Raw genomic sequence first — 15475 nt, 5'->3', positions numbered from 1 at the left:
TTTTGGCGCATGCGCAGTAGGAGCATTTCGCCGGTACGGATCTACTGCGCATGCGCCAAAAGTCACGCACATGCGCAGTAGATCGTACCGGCGAAACGATCCTACTGCGCATGCGCCGGTCAAAGCAGGAAGAAGATCGCGTGGAAGAAGATGTCGCCTGTGAACTCCCTGGACTGGACCTGCGCAGAAGGGTAAGTAACAAGTTAGGGGCATTTGCCCAGCGGGAGGGGTAGGCCAGGGGGGAGGGGGGGCAATACACGGGAGGGGGGGTGGGGGGTTAGCGCCGAGGAGGTTTCCTTCCCCTTTAACTCCACATATCACCCCGGCCCGGTACAACAGTAGCCCCTGTCCCCCCGATGGCGGCCCTGCGTATATTGCAATGGCAAATGCTTTTTCATGACACTACTTTCCCCTTGTAGATTTCTATGAACCAAATCCAAAGGGAAAATTCAAGTTGAGATTATTTCAGTATGAATAAGAAAAGGATATTCTGTGTTATTAGTTCACTGTCTGTTACTGTACTGTTTCTGTAAGGAAAAGCAGATGCTGCAAAAGACTACAATTTATTTAAAGGTGCATTTCCAATTTCAGGGGTCCCGAGTGTCAATGGAGGTCGATGGAAGGCTAAGAGAACAGACAAGAAATCAGTATTTGCTGAGCAGCCATGATGAATGCAAAACGTAGGAGACAAAAACAAATCTGGGTGGAGCCTCAAAAAGAAGCTCATTATTAGTGACATGAATATTTTCATTACTTTTATGCGCTCATTTTTTTTGGTGTTGCTGTTCCTTTAAGAACATCAAATTATACAGCAGCAATGCTCCAGCTGTGGCTCTGAATGACTACAACTCCCAGCATTCTGAGATGCTAGGCATTGCAAGTCTAGCAAAAACAAGGCCAGGCACTGAACAATGCAGTACCCGATATAGGAACTTCGCTTGTACCCCCAAACACTGCTTTAGCACATCGCTGGCTGCTGAGAATTGCTTTTTATTCAGCTGCTTCCACAGCCAAGTCCTACTAAGCACCATCAATATACTGACTGCATCAGCTATGCCCAGAAAAATATATTGAAAGATCTGGATGGGATTGTTCTGTCTACGGATCAACATATAGAAATAATCCAAGAAAGCAGGCGTAGCAATCAAATCACCATATTTAGGTGTCTAGTTACGAGACACTTATATGTGAAATAGATCCCTATCCCTTATGGGAGTGTATGAACAACAGTCCTGGATCAGTTTTACACTTCCAAACACTTTTTTCAGTTCAGTTGTTTTCAGATTCTTCCCCAGAAATAAAGACTTTTTGGAAAATGCTTTCCATCTTTTATTTTTTACCATTTTTCCCAAAATGTAAGTTTAAAGTTCAATGTTCCAGTCTCTAATGTTTGTCTGGAAGTTCAGTGATCCAGGAGCTAGAGTCCTGCAGCGGGTCAGTACCGCAAAAAAAGTGGGCACCCTGCGGAATGAGGGAAGGAAATGTGGGTTTTCAGGTGCTGGTATACCCACGGGTCTGAGGGTCTCTTCTAAATTTCTTATCTCATGTAATATTGTCTATTTTTTACTCCTTTTAAAGTTTTACAAAACGTTTCTGTTCCGCCCACTTTTGATGACATCACTTCCAGTTTGAAGCACCATTACATCCTGTTTGATGGTGGCCGGTGGGTTTGCGGGTCGGGTTGTGGATAAGGCAGTTGCGGATCCGGGTCGGGTAGCGGATCAAAGTGGGTAAAAATGCAGGTTAGAAATTGGTTCCGCACAGAACTCTACCAGGCGCAGACTGTAAACTGTTACAATTTTGCAACATTTTGTTGATACATTTCTCAGCAGCATCTGTCGAGTATTACAAATATTGTATCAATTCTAAAAGCTGCCTGTAATAAAAAAAACTCAGGGATTCTGCTCAACAGGGGCAATTATAAGAAATGTATCAACTAAATGTATAAATTTAGAACAGTTTACAGGGTCGGCGACCCCCCCCTTCCCAGAGTTCTTTTAGAAGGTGAAAAATTACACTTTACACTTCCATATTAGGAAAACGGTCAAAGTTGAAAGTGATTGGAAAAAAGTCTTTATTTCTGGAGAACTATCTGAAACCAACTGAACTGAAAAGCGTTGGAAGGTGAACAACCCCTTTAAAGGAATTGTTCAGTGTAAAAATAAAAACTGGGTAAATAGATAGGCTGTGCAAAATAAAAAAAAATTCTAATATAGTAAATTAGCCAAAAATGTAATGTATAAAGGCTGGAGTGATTTGACGTATAACATGTCAGTCAGATCACTACTTCCTGCTTTTCAGCTCTCTTGGTTTACACTGTCTGGTTACCGTGGTTACCAGGCAGTAACCAATCAGAGACTTGAGGGGGGGGCCACATGGGTCATATCTGTTGCTTTTGAATCTGAGCTGAATGCTGAGGATCAATTACAAACTCACTGAACAGAAATGTCCCATGTGGCCCCCCTTCAAGTCGCTGACTAACTCAGAGTTAGAGAGCTGAAAAACAGGAAGTTGGATTCTGGCTGTTTTATTAGACATCTGTTCACTCCAGTCTTTATATATTACATTTTTGCCTAACTAACTATATTAGAAACATTTTTTATTTTGCACAGCCTATGTATTTATCCAGTTTTTCTTTTCACACTGAACTGTTCCTTTAAGGAAAATTGTAAATGTGTAGTGTACAGTTTGGTTTGGGCTAGGGAACATGAATATAACAAATTTTAATAAAAAAAAATGACCTAAAATTATACAAACACAACCCCCCTGAAGGAAAGCAATGGTCCAGCATTATATGAGAATTGAATTCCTTGTTCATAAATTCTTTCAGTCTTTGAGGCTCAACAACAGTTGCTGGAGAAGCCACCGCCACTTAGTATCATAGACGAAATAGGGACCGGAGAGCCTTTCAATGTAGTCTGAATTTCTTTATTGTAGCACTACATGTTTCGGACCGCAAAGGTCCTTCCTCGGGTTCTTCCTTGTGGTCCGAAACATGTAGTACTTTAATAAAGAAATTCAGACTACATTGAAAGGCCCTCAGGTCCCTATTTCGTCCAGCATTATATTTAGGGTAAGAGCACACTGGCAGATTCGGGGAGATTAGTCACCCCGGCAACAAATCGTCTCTTGCCTCAAATCGGCTTCTTGCCTCAAAAGGAAACTTAGTGCGACTTCGGAAAACGAAGCGACACGAGTGCCATCCCGCTGGCAATTTTTCATTTTAGCCGGCGGGAAGGTAGGGGAGGCAGTTCGGGGAGATTGTCCCCCCGAAGAACAGGAGATTTGCCAATGGGGCAACTAATCTCCCAGAATCTTCTGCCCGTGTGCCCTTATCCTTAGAGTGTCTAAGGGTGTGAAGCTCACATTGTTTTACAGATTCAGCTGTACGGGCAAAATGCAGCTTTATCTTGACTCGGACTCGATCTATTCCGTGGTCCTCTCACTGCCTGTGAGGCTTTTGTGTTTGAACGTTCTGAAGGTTATGAACCCGGATGTGAGCTAGCAAAGTCTCTTTCTTGTTGAAGCTCCTCTCACACTGGCTGCAGGGGAAGGGCTTCTCTGGAGCGTGAGTCGTTTGGTGAACCATCAACTGAGTCTTTAAGAAGAAGCTTTCGGGGCACTGGTTGCACTTGAACGGCTTTGTGTCTGTGTGAACTCCTTCATGGGTAATCAGCAGTGACTTATCGTTAAAGCTCTTGTCGCAGTGCTTGCACTTGTAGGGCTTGGGCTTCGAATGGCACTCCTCGTGGGCGATCAAGCTGGTTCGGTTGGGGTACCATTTGTTGCAGTGGCTGCATTTGTGCGGTTTCTCACCCGTGTGAGTTCTTTTGTGCGCCACAAGCAGTGACTGGTCATTGAAGTTCCTATCGCACTGGTCACACTGGTAGGGCTTGCCTTCCTTGTGAGTGTTGTTGTGAGCGGCGAGCAGCGAAGGCTTGGAAAAACTCTGGTCGCACATTGTGCACGGATAAGCAAGCTTCCCTGTGTGGATTCGGTGGTGAGCTTCCAGAATAGAGAAGTCGTTAAACCTTTTGTCACAATAGTTGCACTTGTGAGGCTTTTCCCCGTAAGATATGTTACCTGATGTGTTGTTGAAGTTGACTCCCTGCGTAATGACTACAGGTGTAACACTCACAGCTGTGGCTGTAGTACTTACAGGTTTAATGTTCACAGGTGAAGGGGTTACAGGTGAGGTATTTACAACAGGTTCCGGCATCTGATTTTCTACCTCCTGAGACTTGCTTGTTGATGCGTGAGTATGCAGTCGGCGGTGCACAATAAGTGCAGACTTGTAGCTGAAGGTTTCTTTGCAGATGTCGCACTGATGCGGCTTATCTCCACTATGGACCCTGCGATGGGCTTCCAGTGCAGAGCTGTGCTTGAAACATTTCTCGCAGTCGTGACAATAGTACTGCTTGCGCTTCCTTAGGCTCCTCCCATTAGGGCTGGTGGGCGACTGGTCATCTTGATTTTCATCGTGGCTATTCCCACTACAATTTGTCTCCATTTCTTCGTCTTTCCAGTGAACGGTCTTGGCAGGCCTCTTCTTGCCTTGCGGACCGTTGCTCTCTTGCTTTAAGCAAAGACTTTCAGGGATGTTTCCTCCTACCTTACTATTGGCTTTAGAACCTGCTGGGAACACAAGAAATGATGATAAGCTAGTCCCAAAATAGGTTCTACTACTTTCAATGACCCCATCATAACAATGGATGTGGCTAAACCTGGTACACACAGCGGCTCTTGAATCCTTTTGAATTTTCAATATTTTTGCCTAACACTACATAATGAGACCGAATGGAACAAATGAGTCCAAAACGTGACGCCTGTTCATTTGAGTATTGAAAAAAATTATCCAAAAGTATTTGTATGTGTGCAAAAGTATGTTAACCTCAAGGATTCTCAGTTCATTGGAAGAAGAAATTAAGTCAGGCATTTCAGTCGATGGGTTGATAATCGGGTATGAGAGTGTGTGTGTTTGTTAAAGGATAAGTAAACCTTTAAAACAAGTGAATGTAAAACTGACGAGGGGGCTATTCTAAGCCTTTTTGTAATTTACAGTCATTATTTATTTTGTTTTGATGCCAAGATATTAAGGGATACATGTACTGTTAATATCAATGAATTTTGTTACAACAGCGCCACCTGCTGGTCAGTTTCCCACCAGTCTGACCACCAAGTAGTCAAGGAAGTGGTCAGGAGAAAGAAAGAGGCTGCTTTGATGTTGTCTTTCCTAAGCAGAAGAACATCAGAGCAGCCTCTTTCTTTCTCCTGACAACTTCCTTGACTACTTGCTGGTCAGACTGGTGGGAAACTGACCAGCAGGTGGCGCTGTTGTTACAAAATTCATTCATTAATTCACTAATAGTTAAAGGGATACTGTCATGGGAAAAAATATTTTTTTCAAAATGAATCAGTTAATAGTGCTGCTCCAGCAGAATTCTGCACTGAAATCCATTTCTCAAAAGAGCAAACAGATTTTTTTATATTCAATTTTGAAATCTGACATGGGGCTAGACATATTGTCAATTTCCCAGCTGCCCCAAGTCATGTGACTTGTGCTCTGATAAACTTCAATCGCTCTTTACTGCTGTACTGCAAGTTGGAGTGATATCACCCTCCTCCCTTTTCCCCCCAGCAGCCAAACAAAAGGGAAGGTAACCAGATAGCAGCTCCCTAACACAAGATAACAGCTGCCTGGTAGATCTAAGAACAACACTCAATAGTAAAAACCCATGTCTCACTGAGACACATTAAGTTACATTGAGAAGGAAAAACAGCAGCCTGCCAGAAAGCATTTCTCTCCTAAAGTGCAGGCACAAGTCACATGACCAGGGGCAGCTGGGAAATTGACAAAATATCTAGCCCCATGTCAGATTTCAAAATTGAATAAAAAAAAAAAATCTGTTTGCTCTTTTGAGAAATGGATTTCAGTGCAGAATTCTGCTGGAGCAGCACTATTAACTGATTCATTTTGAAAAAATTTTTTTTCCCATGACAGTATCCCTTTAAGGTTACCATTTGTCCCCGTTTGCCGGGGATCTGCCCCGTTTCAGAGCTGCTGTCCCCGTTGGCCGTCCCCGTGTGGTAAAAAAGCCCACGTGAAATCCCTGGATCGCCAGGCATTCAGGCAGCCAGCTTTGCAGGTCCTTCTAGCAGAAGACTGCACTATGCAAATTGGCCAATCCGGAAGCACCATCACTGAGAAAGCTGTGACGAAGGACTGAGGCATGTGGTGTAATTCGATTCCCCTCTGCCCCCTCCTGCTGCACAGAACTGCTTTCAGCTACGGACGGAGGAAAGGAATGCGGCAAGACACAGTAGCAGCACTGCTCACAAAGCTGACTGGCATTAGAGAATTCCACGTGAAGTGCAGGGATCAAAGTTATAATCTCTGTGTGAATTTACTATGAATTCTGGTGGTAGTTATACATGAAATAATCTCTGTGCCAATTTACTATGAGTTCTGGGGTAGTTATACATGAAATAATCTCTGTGCCAATTTACTATGAGTTCTGGGGTAGTTATACATGAAATAATCTCTGTGCCAATTTACTATGAGTTCTGGGGGTAGTTATACATGAAATAATCTCTGTGCCAATTTACTATGAGTTCTGGGGGTAGTTTTAAGTACATGAAATAATCTCTGTGCCAATTTACTATGAGTTCTGGGGTAGTTATACATGAAATAATCTCTGTGCCAATTTACTATGAGTTCTGGGGGTAGTTATACGTACATGAAATAATCTCTGTGACAATTTACTATGAGTTCTGGGGTAGTTATACATGAAATAATCTCTGTGCCAATTTACTATGAGTTCTGGGGTATTATACACAGAATTGCCACTGCGTTCATTTATATATTCACATACGGTGTATTTGTAAAATGGGGTGTGGTTAGTGGGGGTGTGTCTTGCACAGTGGGCATGGTCTAAAAAAATTGCCGCCGCACACTACGTGCGCCGCCATTTTCCGCTCTGTCCCCAGATTTCACTGAAAATTTGGTCACCTTACTAATAGTGTAATTAAAATAATTGTAATTTAAAATACTGCACTATATTATTTATCTGTTCTTTCCCCCTTAATGACCTACGGTCTTTGACGTACAGCAATCTATTTGTGGAAAGTGGAGGATGGAGGAGAGCCATATTGATTGCCGGATAGGGGAGACATCTTCGTTTTAGAGGATCGACTATTTCTAATTACCATATTTAACCTTCCCAAGAGTGGATGACCAGAAAAGACCACACTAAAAGCATGGCACATAAGGGAGATCCAAAAAATCCCCAGGTTAACATTAGGGATGCACCGAATCCAGGATTCGGTTCGGGATTCGGCCAGGATTCGGCCTTTTTCAGCAGGATTCGGATTTGGCCGAATCCTTCTTCCCGGCCGAACCAAATCAAAATCCTAATTTGCATATGCAAATTAGGGGTGGGGAAGGAAAACGCGCGACTTTTTGTCAGAAAACAAAAAAGTAAGAAATTTTTCCCCTTCCCACCCCTAATTAACACATGCAAATTAGGGTTTGGATTCGGTTCGGTATTCGGCCGAATCTTTCACGAAGGATTCGGGGGTTCGGCCGAATCCAAAATAGTGGATTCGGTGCATCCCTAGTTAACATTTAAGGAATGAAAGGCACTGAGCAATGGTGTGCAACCTTGTAAGGAGAAAGCCAATAGTATCTAAAAATTCCACAAAACCAGTGTGCTGGACTGATCAACAGTTGCCGGATCTTATTGCTCGTTATTGCTGTCCAATACTGAAAAGCGAAGGCGGACATCCTTTTGTGGCACACAAATGTCACTTTGGACCATTTGCTTCAAAAAATAAATAGGTTTCCCCTACCTTGAAAATTTAAATAAAAACTTGAAAAAAAAATAAACAGGCCGTGTTTTTTTTGATTTTTTCATTTCGGTTCCAATTATTTTGTGAAAACCGGATCACATTTTAGATCCCATTTATATAGAAGTATTGTAAATTCAAAAGGGTTCAAAAACTTTCCGGCACCACTAAATAAACAGACCCCATGTCATTATCCTTCGGTACAATCCTAAAGCAGAACCGTGTCTCCCCGTTTCCCTGGAAAGCCTGAACGCTGATCACACGGATTGAAATAGGCAAGTAGTTCATTCTTACCCTCGGCTCCTGCCACTTGCTGGGGTTTTGATTGAGAGACTGTATCTCTGACCATCCCTCCTCCGTCCTGCAGCAAGGATAAGATAACAGGAACTTCACAGCCTGAAAGGGTTAAAATAGGAGTTTGATCATTGATGGAGCACTTTCTAAACACTCAGGCTCATCTATTAACAAAGGGGATACGTTGCAGTAGTGCAGTTACCTATAGCAACCAATCCCCTGTAAGCTTGAGCAAATGAAACCACATTTCTGATTGGATGCTATAGGTAACTGCTCTTAGAATGACAGCATCAGGCTTTTGACATCCAAGTTCCAGTTTCTGCTGTCACCCAGAAGGAGGTGCATTCTGTTCTAAAGGAACAGGAAAAACAAAAAATGAAAGTGTTTTAAAGTGATGAAAATATCATGTAGTGTTGCACTGTACTGGTAAAAGTTTGCTTCAGAAACACTACTATAGTTCATATAAACAAGCTGCTGTGTAGCCATGGCAGACATTAAAAAAGACTATATGGCACAGATTAAATGGTGGATAACAGATAACATTATGTTCTACAGAGCTTATCTGCTGTGTAACCTGAGCCTTTTCTCCTATGAATGGCTGCCCCCATGGCTACACAGCAGCTTTTTATATAAACTATAGTAGTACTTATCTGTTATCTACTGTGTATCCTGTGCTTGAATGGCTGCCCCCATGGCTACACAGCAGCTTGTTTATATAAACTATAGTAGTACTTATCTGTTATCTACTGTGTATCCTGTGCTTGAATGGCTGCCCCCATGGCTACACAGCAGCTTGTTTATATAAACTATAGTAGTACTTATCTGTTATCTACTGTGTATCCTGTGCTTGAATGGCTGCCCCCATGGCTACACAGCAGCTTGTTTATATAAACTATAGTAGTACTTATCTGTTATCTACTGTGTATCCTGTGCTTGAATGGCTGCCCCCATGGCTACACAGCAGCTTGTTTATATAAACTATAGTAGTACTTATCTGTTATCTACTGTGTATCCTGTGCTCGAATGGCTGCCCCCATGGCTACACAGCAGCTTGTTTATATAATCTATAGTAGTACTTATCTGTTATCTACTGTGTATCCTGTGCTTGAATGGCTGCCCCCATGGCTACACAGCAGCTTGTTTATATAAACTATAGTAGTACTAATCTGTTATCTACTGTGTATCCTGTGCTTGAGTGGCTGCCCCCATGGCTACACAGCAGCTTGTTTATATAAATTCAACAAGGTCTGGGGCCATGGTGCGATATTGACCCACTATCTGATGAGACCTGAAATAAGGTATATATGCTATTCCCTGTTCCTCCCTGGAGCAATCAGTGACTCAAACTTGAAAACTACCTCTTGGTGTGTCCAATCAATACCCCCCATCAGCTACTCTGTGTGTCGACCTGTATTTCATGCTTGACTCCATGTAATGCATTTGGGTTGCTTTGTAGTGTTCTGTTTGTTTTTACATGTTGAAAACAATAAAACTTACCTTAAAGGATAAGTAAACCTTTAAAATAAGTGAATGTAAAACTGACGAGGGGGCTATTCTAAGCCTTTTTGTAATTTACAGTCATTATTCATTTTGTTTTGATTCCAAGATATTAAGGGATACATGTGCTGTTAATAGGAATGAATTTTGTTACAACAGCGCCACCTGCTGGTCAGTTTCCCACCAGTCTGACCACCAAGTGGTCAAGGAAGTTGTCAGGAGAAAGAAAGAGGCTGCTCTGATGTTCTTCTGCTTAGGAAAACAATTAAAAACCTTTCTCACGTCTTTCCTAAGCAGAAGAACATCAGAGCAGCCTCTTTCTTTCTCTCTTCGGGAAGGAGATTGTTGCCCTGAAGAAGAGGCGATTTGTCGCCAGGGTGACTAATCTCCCAAATCTGCCCGTGTGTCCTTACCCTTAGAAATCCAGGACACTTTTAAAAGTCAAAGTTTTTTTTACCTAGTTAGTTAAATCGGGTTGAAAAAAGACAAAGTCCATCAAGTCCAACCCCTCCAAATGAACAAGTTGAAAAGCAAAGGACCTAGTACAGAGCCCTGCGGTACTCCACTAACAACACTGGTCCAATTAGAAAATGTTCCATTTCCCACCACTCTTTGTAGTCTATCTTTTAGCCAGTTCTCTATCCAGGTACAAATACTATGTTCCAGGCCAACATTCCTTCATTTAACAGTAACCTTTTGTGTGACACTGTATCAAATGCTTTAGCAAAGTCTAAGTAAATCACATCCACCGCCATCCCAGAATCGAGGTCTCTGCTCAACTTCTCATAAAAAGAAATTAAGTTAGTCTGGCAAGATCTATTATGCATAAAACCATGCTGGCACAGACTCATAGTATTATGATTTGCTATTAAGTCCAGTATCTTATCCTTTAATAACCCTTCAAAATGCTTTCCTACTACGGACGACAGACTAACTGGCCTATAGTTTTGAGGCTGAGAACGGGATCCTTTTTTGAATAGAGGCACCACATAAGCAATTCGCCAGTCTCTCTGCACCATGCCAGACCTAAATGTTTGGCAATCACAGAGCTAAGCTCGTTAAGTACCCTGAGACGAATACCATCTGGCCCCGGACCTTTGTTTATCTTAAACTGTTCTAGTCTCTTTTGAATTTCATCATGTGTGAACCATGCATCATTAGTTGTATTACTAGAATTGGGACTATTAAGAAGGAAACCTTCAATAACTGGTTCCTTATTCGTGTAGACAGACGAAAAATATGAATTCAGAATCTGCGCTGTTAATTTGTTTTCATCCACCAGCTGACCCCCCTCTGAAACTAAAGGTCCCACCCCTTCCTGTTTCATTTTTTTTTTACTATTAATATATTTAAAAAATAATTTGGGATTATTTTTACTACTTGCTGCAATATCCTTTTCCATATCAATTTTAGCTTGCCTTATAGCTTCTTTGCATGATTTATTGGCCTCCTTGTACCTTATAAATGATTTGGCTGTCCCAGCTAACTTGAAAGCCTTAAAAGCAGGTTTTTTCTTACCCGCCTCAACACTTACCCACCTCTTTATTAAAACATCAAGAGACATTAAAAAAATGGAAATTGTGTGCATTGACCTAGCAGTTATTTGCTATCCAGTACTGATACAAATGTTCTCTTTTGGAGCCAAAGTTCTGAGTATAAAGAGACAAGTTCATAACAAAACAGGGGAGGGCACTTCTCAAATCTGCTTGTGAATGAGTTGAATAAAAGGATCCGCTGACCTATAATGAAAGTTGGAGGGGCCCCATGCAACGCAGCGGAGCAGAGGTCGGGCCAAATACACAAAAGTTGGCATTTTCAGGCTGACCTCAGCTCCATGTGACTGCACTCAAGTGGAAGCAGTTCAATTGAATGGAGCCGGGGCATGGAGAGGATCTGCTTCTCAGCCTGAAAAAAATACTCTGGTGAGAGCAGCAGAGTCAACACGCCATGAGCCCATGGCTTAAAAAACACCAATAGAAACACAGACTGATTCCTCAATCTATTGTATAATTGTGTAGCTCTGCAGTGATCAAGAACTTTAGATCACTCTTTAGATCTACTTTAGATCACTCTACAGCTGGTAAAATCCTGAAAGCCCATGTGTGATTGGTTGCTACAGGTAACTGCAGTGGTTTATGCCTGCCCTGCATTGGTGCATTATCCCTTCTGTAGGATGACCTGATCAGCTCATGTGGAAAGAGAGATGCTTGCCTAGGTAAATGAGGTGCTCGTAGTTCTCCTTCATCACTTCCATGTAGAGGCCACGCTGCTGGTCTGTTAACAGGTTCCATTCGTCCTCCGAAAAAACCACCGCTACCTCGTCAAACTTCACCGGGCCCTGTGGAGACAGGCGGGATGGGATCAGTCAGTTTAGATGGTGGGACGGCTGGATAACTGGCTCGTGGCATGGACAGCACAGGGATAGATCAAGGTGGTCCAACTGAACGGACTGCGGGCCACACAGGGCACAAAACCTTGTCAAAAACCTATGCCAACTAACAAAGGGATTCTTTCATGATTTTTATGGTGTCGTTTTTATTTCTAAATGACACTGTTTACACTGCAAATAATTCACTGTACAATATAAAATGTCATTCCTGAACCAGCAAGTGTATTTAGTTGTAATATTGGTGTGTAGGTGCATCTCAGGTCATTTTGCCTGGTCATGTGATTTCAGAAAGAGCCAGCACTTTAGGATGGAACTGCTTTCTGGCAGGCTGTTGTTTCTCCTAATCAGTGTAACTGAATGTGTCTCATTGGGACCTGGATTTTACTATTGAGTGCTGTTCTTATATCTACCAGGCAGCTGTTATCTTGTGTTAGGGAGCTGCTATCTGGTTACCTTCCCATTGTTCTGTTGTTAGGCTGCTGGGGGGAAAGGGAGGGGGTGATATCACTCCAACTTGCAGTACAGCAGTAAAGAGTGACTGAAGTTTATCAGAGCACAAGTCACATAACTGGGGGAAGCTGAGAAACTGACAATATGTCTAGCCCCGAGTCAGATTTAAATAAAAAAACAGTTTGCTCTTGAAATGGATTTCAGTACAGAATTTTGCTGGAGAAGCACTATTAACTGGTGTGTTTTGGAAAACAAAAAAAAAACATTTCAGCACAACATCAGAGCACAATAGTAAGCACCCATGTCCCACTGAGACACATTCAGTTACATTGAGTAGGAGAAACAACAGTAGGAGAACAGAAAGCAGTTCCATCCTAAAGTGCTGGCTCTTTCTGAAATCACATGACCAGGCAAAATGAGCTGAGATGCACCTACACACCAATATTACAACTAAATACACTTGCTGGTTCAGGAATGACATTTTATATTGTACAGTGAATTATTTGCAGTGTAAACAGTGTCATTTAGAAATTAAAACTACATCATAAAAATCATGACCGAATCCCTTTAAGTTTGGGAGGGGGGTGGAGCTTAGTTTATGTTGTTGCACCGCCTACAATTCCACAGCTGTGACAGTGACAAGCCAGGCCAGAACCAGACACACACACACACACAAGATCCAATATACAGAGACAGCAGCTGAATGGCACCTCTTACCCTAACAATCCTACTTTGGGCCAATGGGATCCCGAGCGCTCACATGGCCAATTAAAACCAATTTCACTGGGTTCTGTTCATGAGTTCCACACCCTAAATTGTCACCTGGTTCTGATTTCCTTTCTGCCATGTTTATATGTAAATGACCTGAAGCTACAGCACAATTCCCGATTTTACTTCTACTTCAGCGCAAACTGGAATAAAGGTTCTGCTGGGCCCTGTCTCATGAAGCAGCTCTGCTCATCTCCATTATAGATACACAAATATAGCAACTTAGTAGCACGTTGAAAAGGTAAGAGCCATTAAAAAAGTGGTTCACCTTTAAAGGATAAGTGAATGTAAAACTGACGAGGGAACTATTCTAAGCCTTTTTGTAATTTACATTCATTATTTATTTTGTTTTGATATATCCAAGATATTAAGGGATACATGTACTGTTAATATGAATGAATTTTGTTACAACAGCGCCACCTGCTGGTCAGTTTCCCACCAGTCTGACCAGCAAGTAGTCAAGGAAGTTGTCAGGAGAAAGAAAGAGGCTGATGTTCTTCTGCTTAGGAAAGATGTGAGAAAGGTTTCTAATTTTATTCCTAAGCAGAAGAACATCAGCCTCTTTCTTTCTCCTGACAACTTCCTTGACTACTTGGTGGTCAGACTGGTGGGAAACTGACCAGCAGGTGACGCTGTTGTAACAAAATTCATTCATATTAACAGTACATGTATCCCTTAATATCTTGGAATAAAAACAAAATAATGAATGTAAATTACAAAAAGGCTTAGAATAGTCCCCTCACCAGTTTAACATTCACTTATTTTAAAGGTTTACTTCTCCTTCAATTTAAGTTTTAATATGGATAATGCTAAGCAACTTTACATTCGTTTTGTTATTTTTTTTTTTATAGTTTTTGAATTATTTGCATTCTTCTTCTTCGGACTTTAATTGGTCTTCATCTTTTATATGGTTTGTTAATTATTTGCCTTCTTCTTCCGACTCTTTCCTTTTTTCAAATGGGGGGTCACTGACCCCATCTAAAAAACAAATGCTCTGTAAGGCTATAAATGTATTGTTATTGTTACTTTTTATTACTTATCTTTTTATTCAGACCTTCTCCTATTCACATTCCAGTCTCTTATTCAGATCAATGCATGGTTGCTAGGGTAATTTGGACCGTAGCAACCAGACTGCTGAAATTCCAAACTGAAGAGACGCTGAATAAAAAGCTAAATAACTCAAAAAACACAAATAATAAAAAATGAAAACCAATTGCAAATTGTCTCAGAATATCCCTCTCTGCATCATACTGTAAATCAAAGGTGAACAACCAGTATAATGAGAGAAAACTGGGATAGAACAGGAAGGTTCCTCACAGAGATGAAATGCCCGAGCTGAGGTAGGTCCCTGTGTGGCGACACAAAGGCACAGAACTAGGAGACCTATAGACAGAGAGTGACACAAAGGTTGGACGGCAGGTTTCTCTAATAAATGACTTATTTGGAGCAGAGTACATAATTGTTTCCATTAAAAAGTCCCACACACAGGGCTGTAAGGAGACACAGACAGAGGAGTGATAGATGAATGCGCGCGGAAGTATACACTAACACGAGGTGAGTACGAGGCAACACACACCTGCAGCAGCGGCACAACGGAGCGTCACATGGGACAAAACTCCGCAGCCTGTGTGAGGCATGAGGTACAAGTACACACAAGGGAGAGAGAGCAGGGCATCCCGGGCTGGTCACTAGGCAGGTGCAGCTCAGACTTCTAGTCCTCCCCCACCCATGTCTCTTTCCGTCTCGTAACGCGGCACTCACCTTGCGTTTTGCCATGTTTTCCCCCCCTCCACTCCAACCGGATACCGCGCAACTCTTTGCCTCACTCAGGCCCCTCGGCATCACTGCATTGAAGGAATGACGCAAAATGGCGGCGCCGGGAAGTGACGTTCAGGCACGAGGGGAGGGAAACTGGTGAAGGGAAGAGAGAGGCGGGAAGTTTGGAAACAGAGAGTGGCACAGAGCTGGGAGACTATAGAGAGAGAGACTGTAGAGAGAGTGGCACAGAGCTGGGAGACTATAGAGAGAGTGGCACCGAGCTGGGAGACTATAGAGAGTGTGGCACAGAGCTGGGAGACTATAGAGAGAGAGACTGTAGAGAGAGCGTGGCACAGAGCTGGGAGACTATAGAGAGTGTGGCACAGAGCTGGGAGACTATAGAGAGAGAGACTGTAGAGAGAGTGGCTCAGAGCTGGGAGACTAGAGAGAGAGAGAGACTAGAGAGAGTGGCAC

General features: G+C 42.4%; 1 protein-coding gene across 5 annotated transcripts; it reads right to left on the bottom strand.

Moving 5' to 3' along the window:
* Positions 1 to 2708: 2708 nt before the first annotated feature.
* Positions 2709 to 15197, bottom strand: znf250.L (zinc finger protein 250 L homeolog). Of its 5 annotated transcripts, none has more exon segments than NM_001092440.1 (4): positions 2709 to 4632; positions 8140 to 8241; positions 11848 to 11974; positions 15005 to 15052. In NM_001092440.1, coding segments are annotated over 4 exon segments (1434 nt in total). In that variant the 5' UTR covers positions 15020 to 15052; the 3' UTR covers positions 2709 to 3442.
* Between the last annotated feature and the right edge of the window lie 278 nt (positions 15198 to 15475).

The sequence above is a fragment of the Xenopus laevis genome, chromosome 6L, assembly GCF_017654675.1.
Source record: "Xenopus laevis strain J_2021 chromosome 6L, Xenopus_laevis_v10.1, whole genome shotgun sequence".
NCBI lineage: Eukaryota > Metazoa > Chordata > Amphibia > Anura > Pipidae > Xenopus > Xenopus laevis.
The sequence above is the reverse complement of the archived record's forward strand: the minus strand, read 5'-3'. Positions and strand labels throughout refer to the sequence as shown.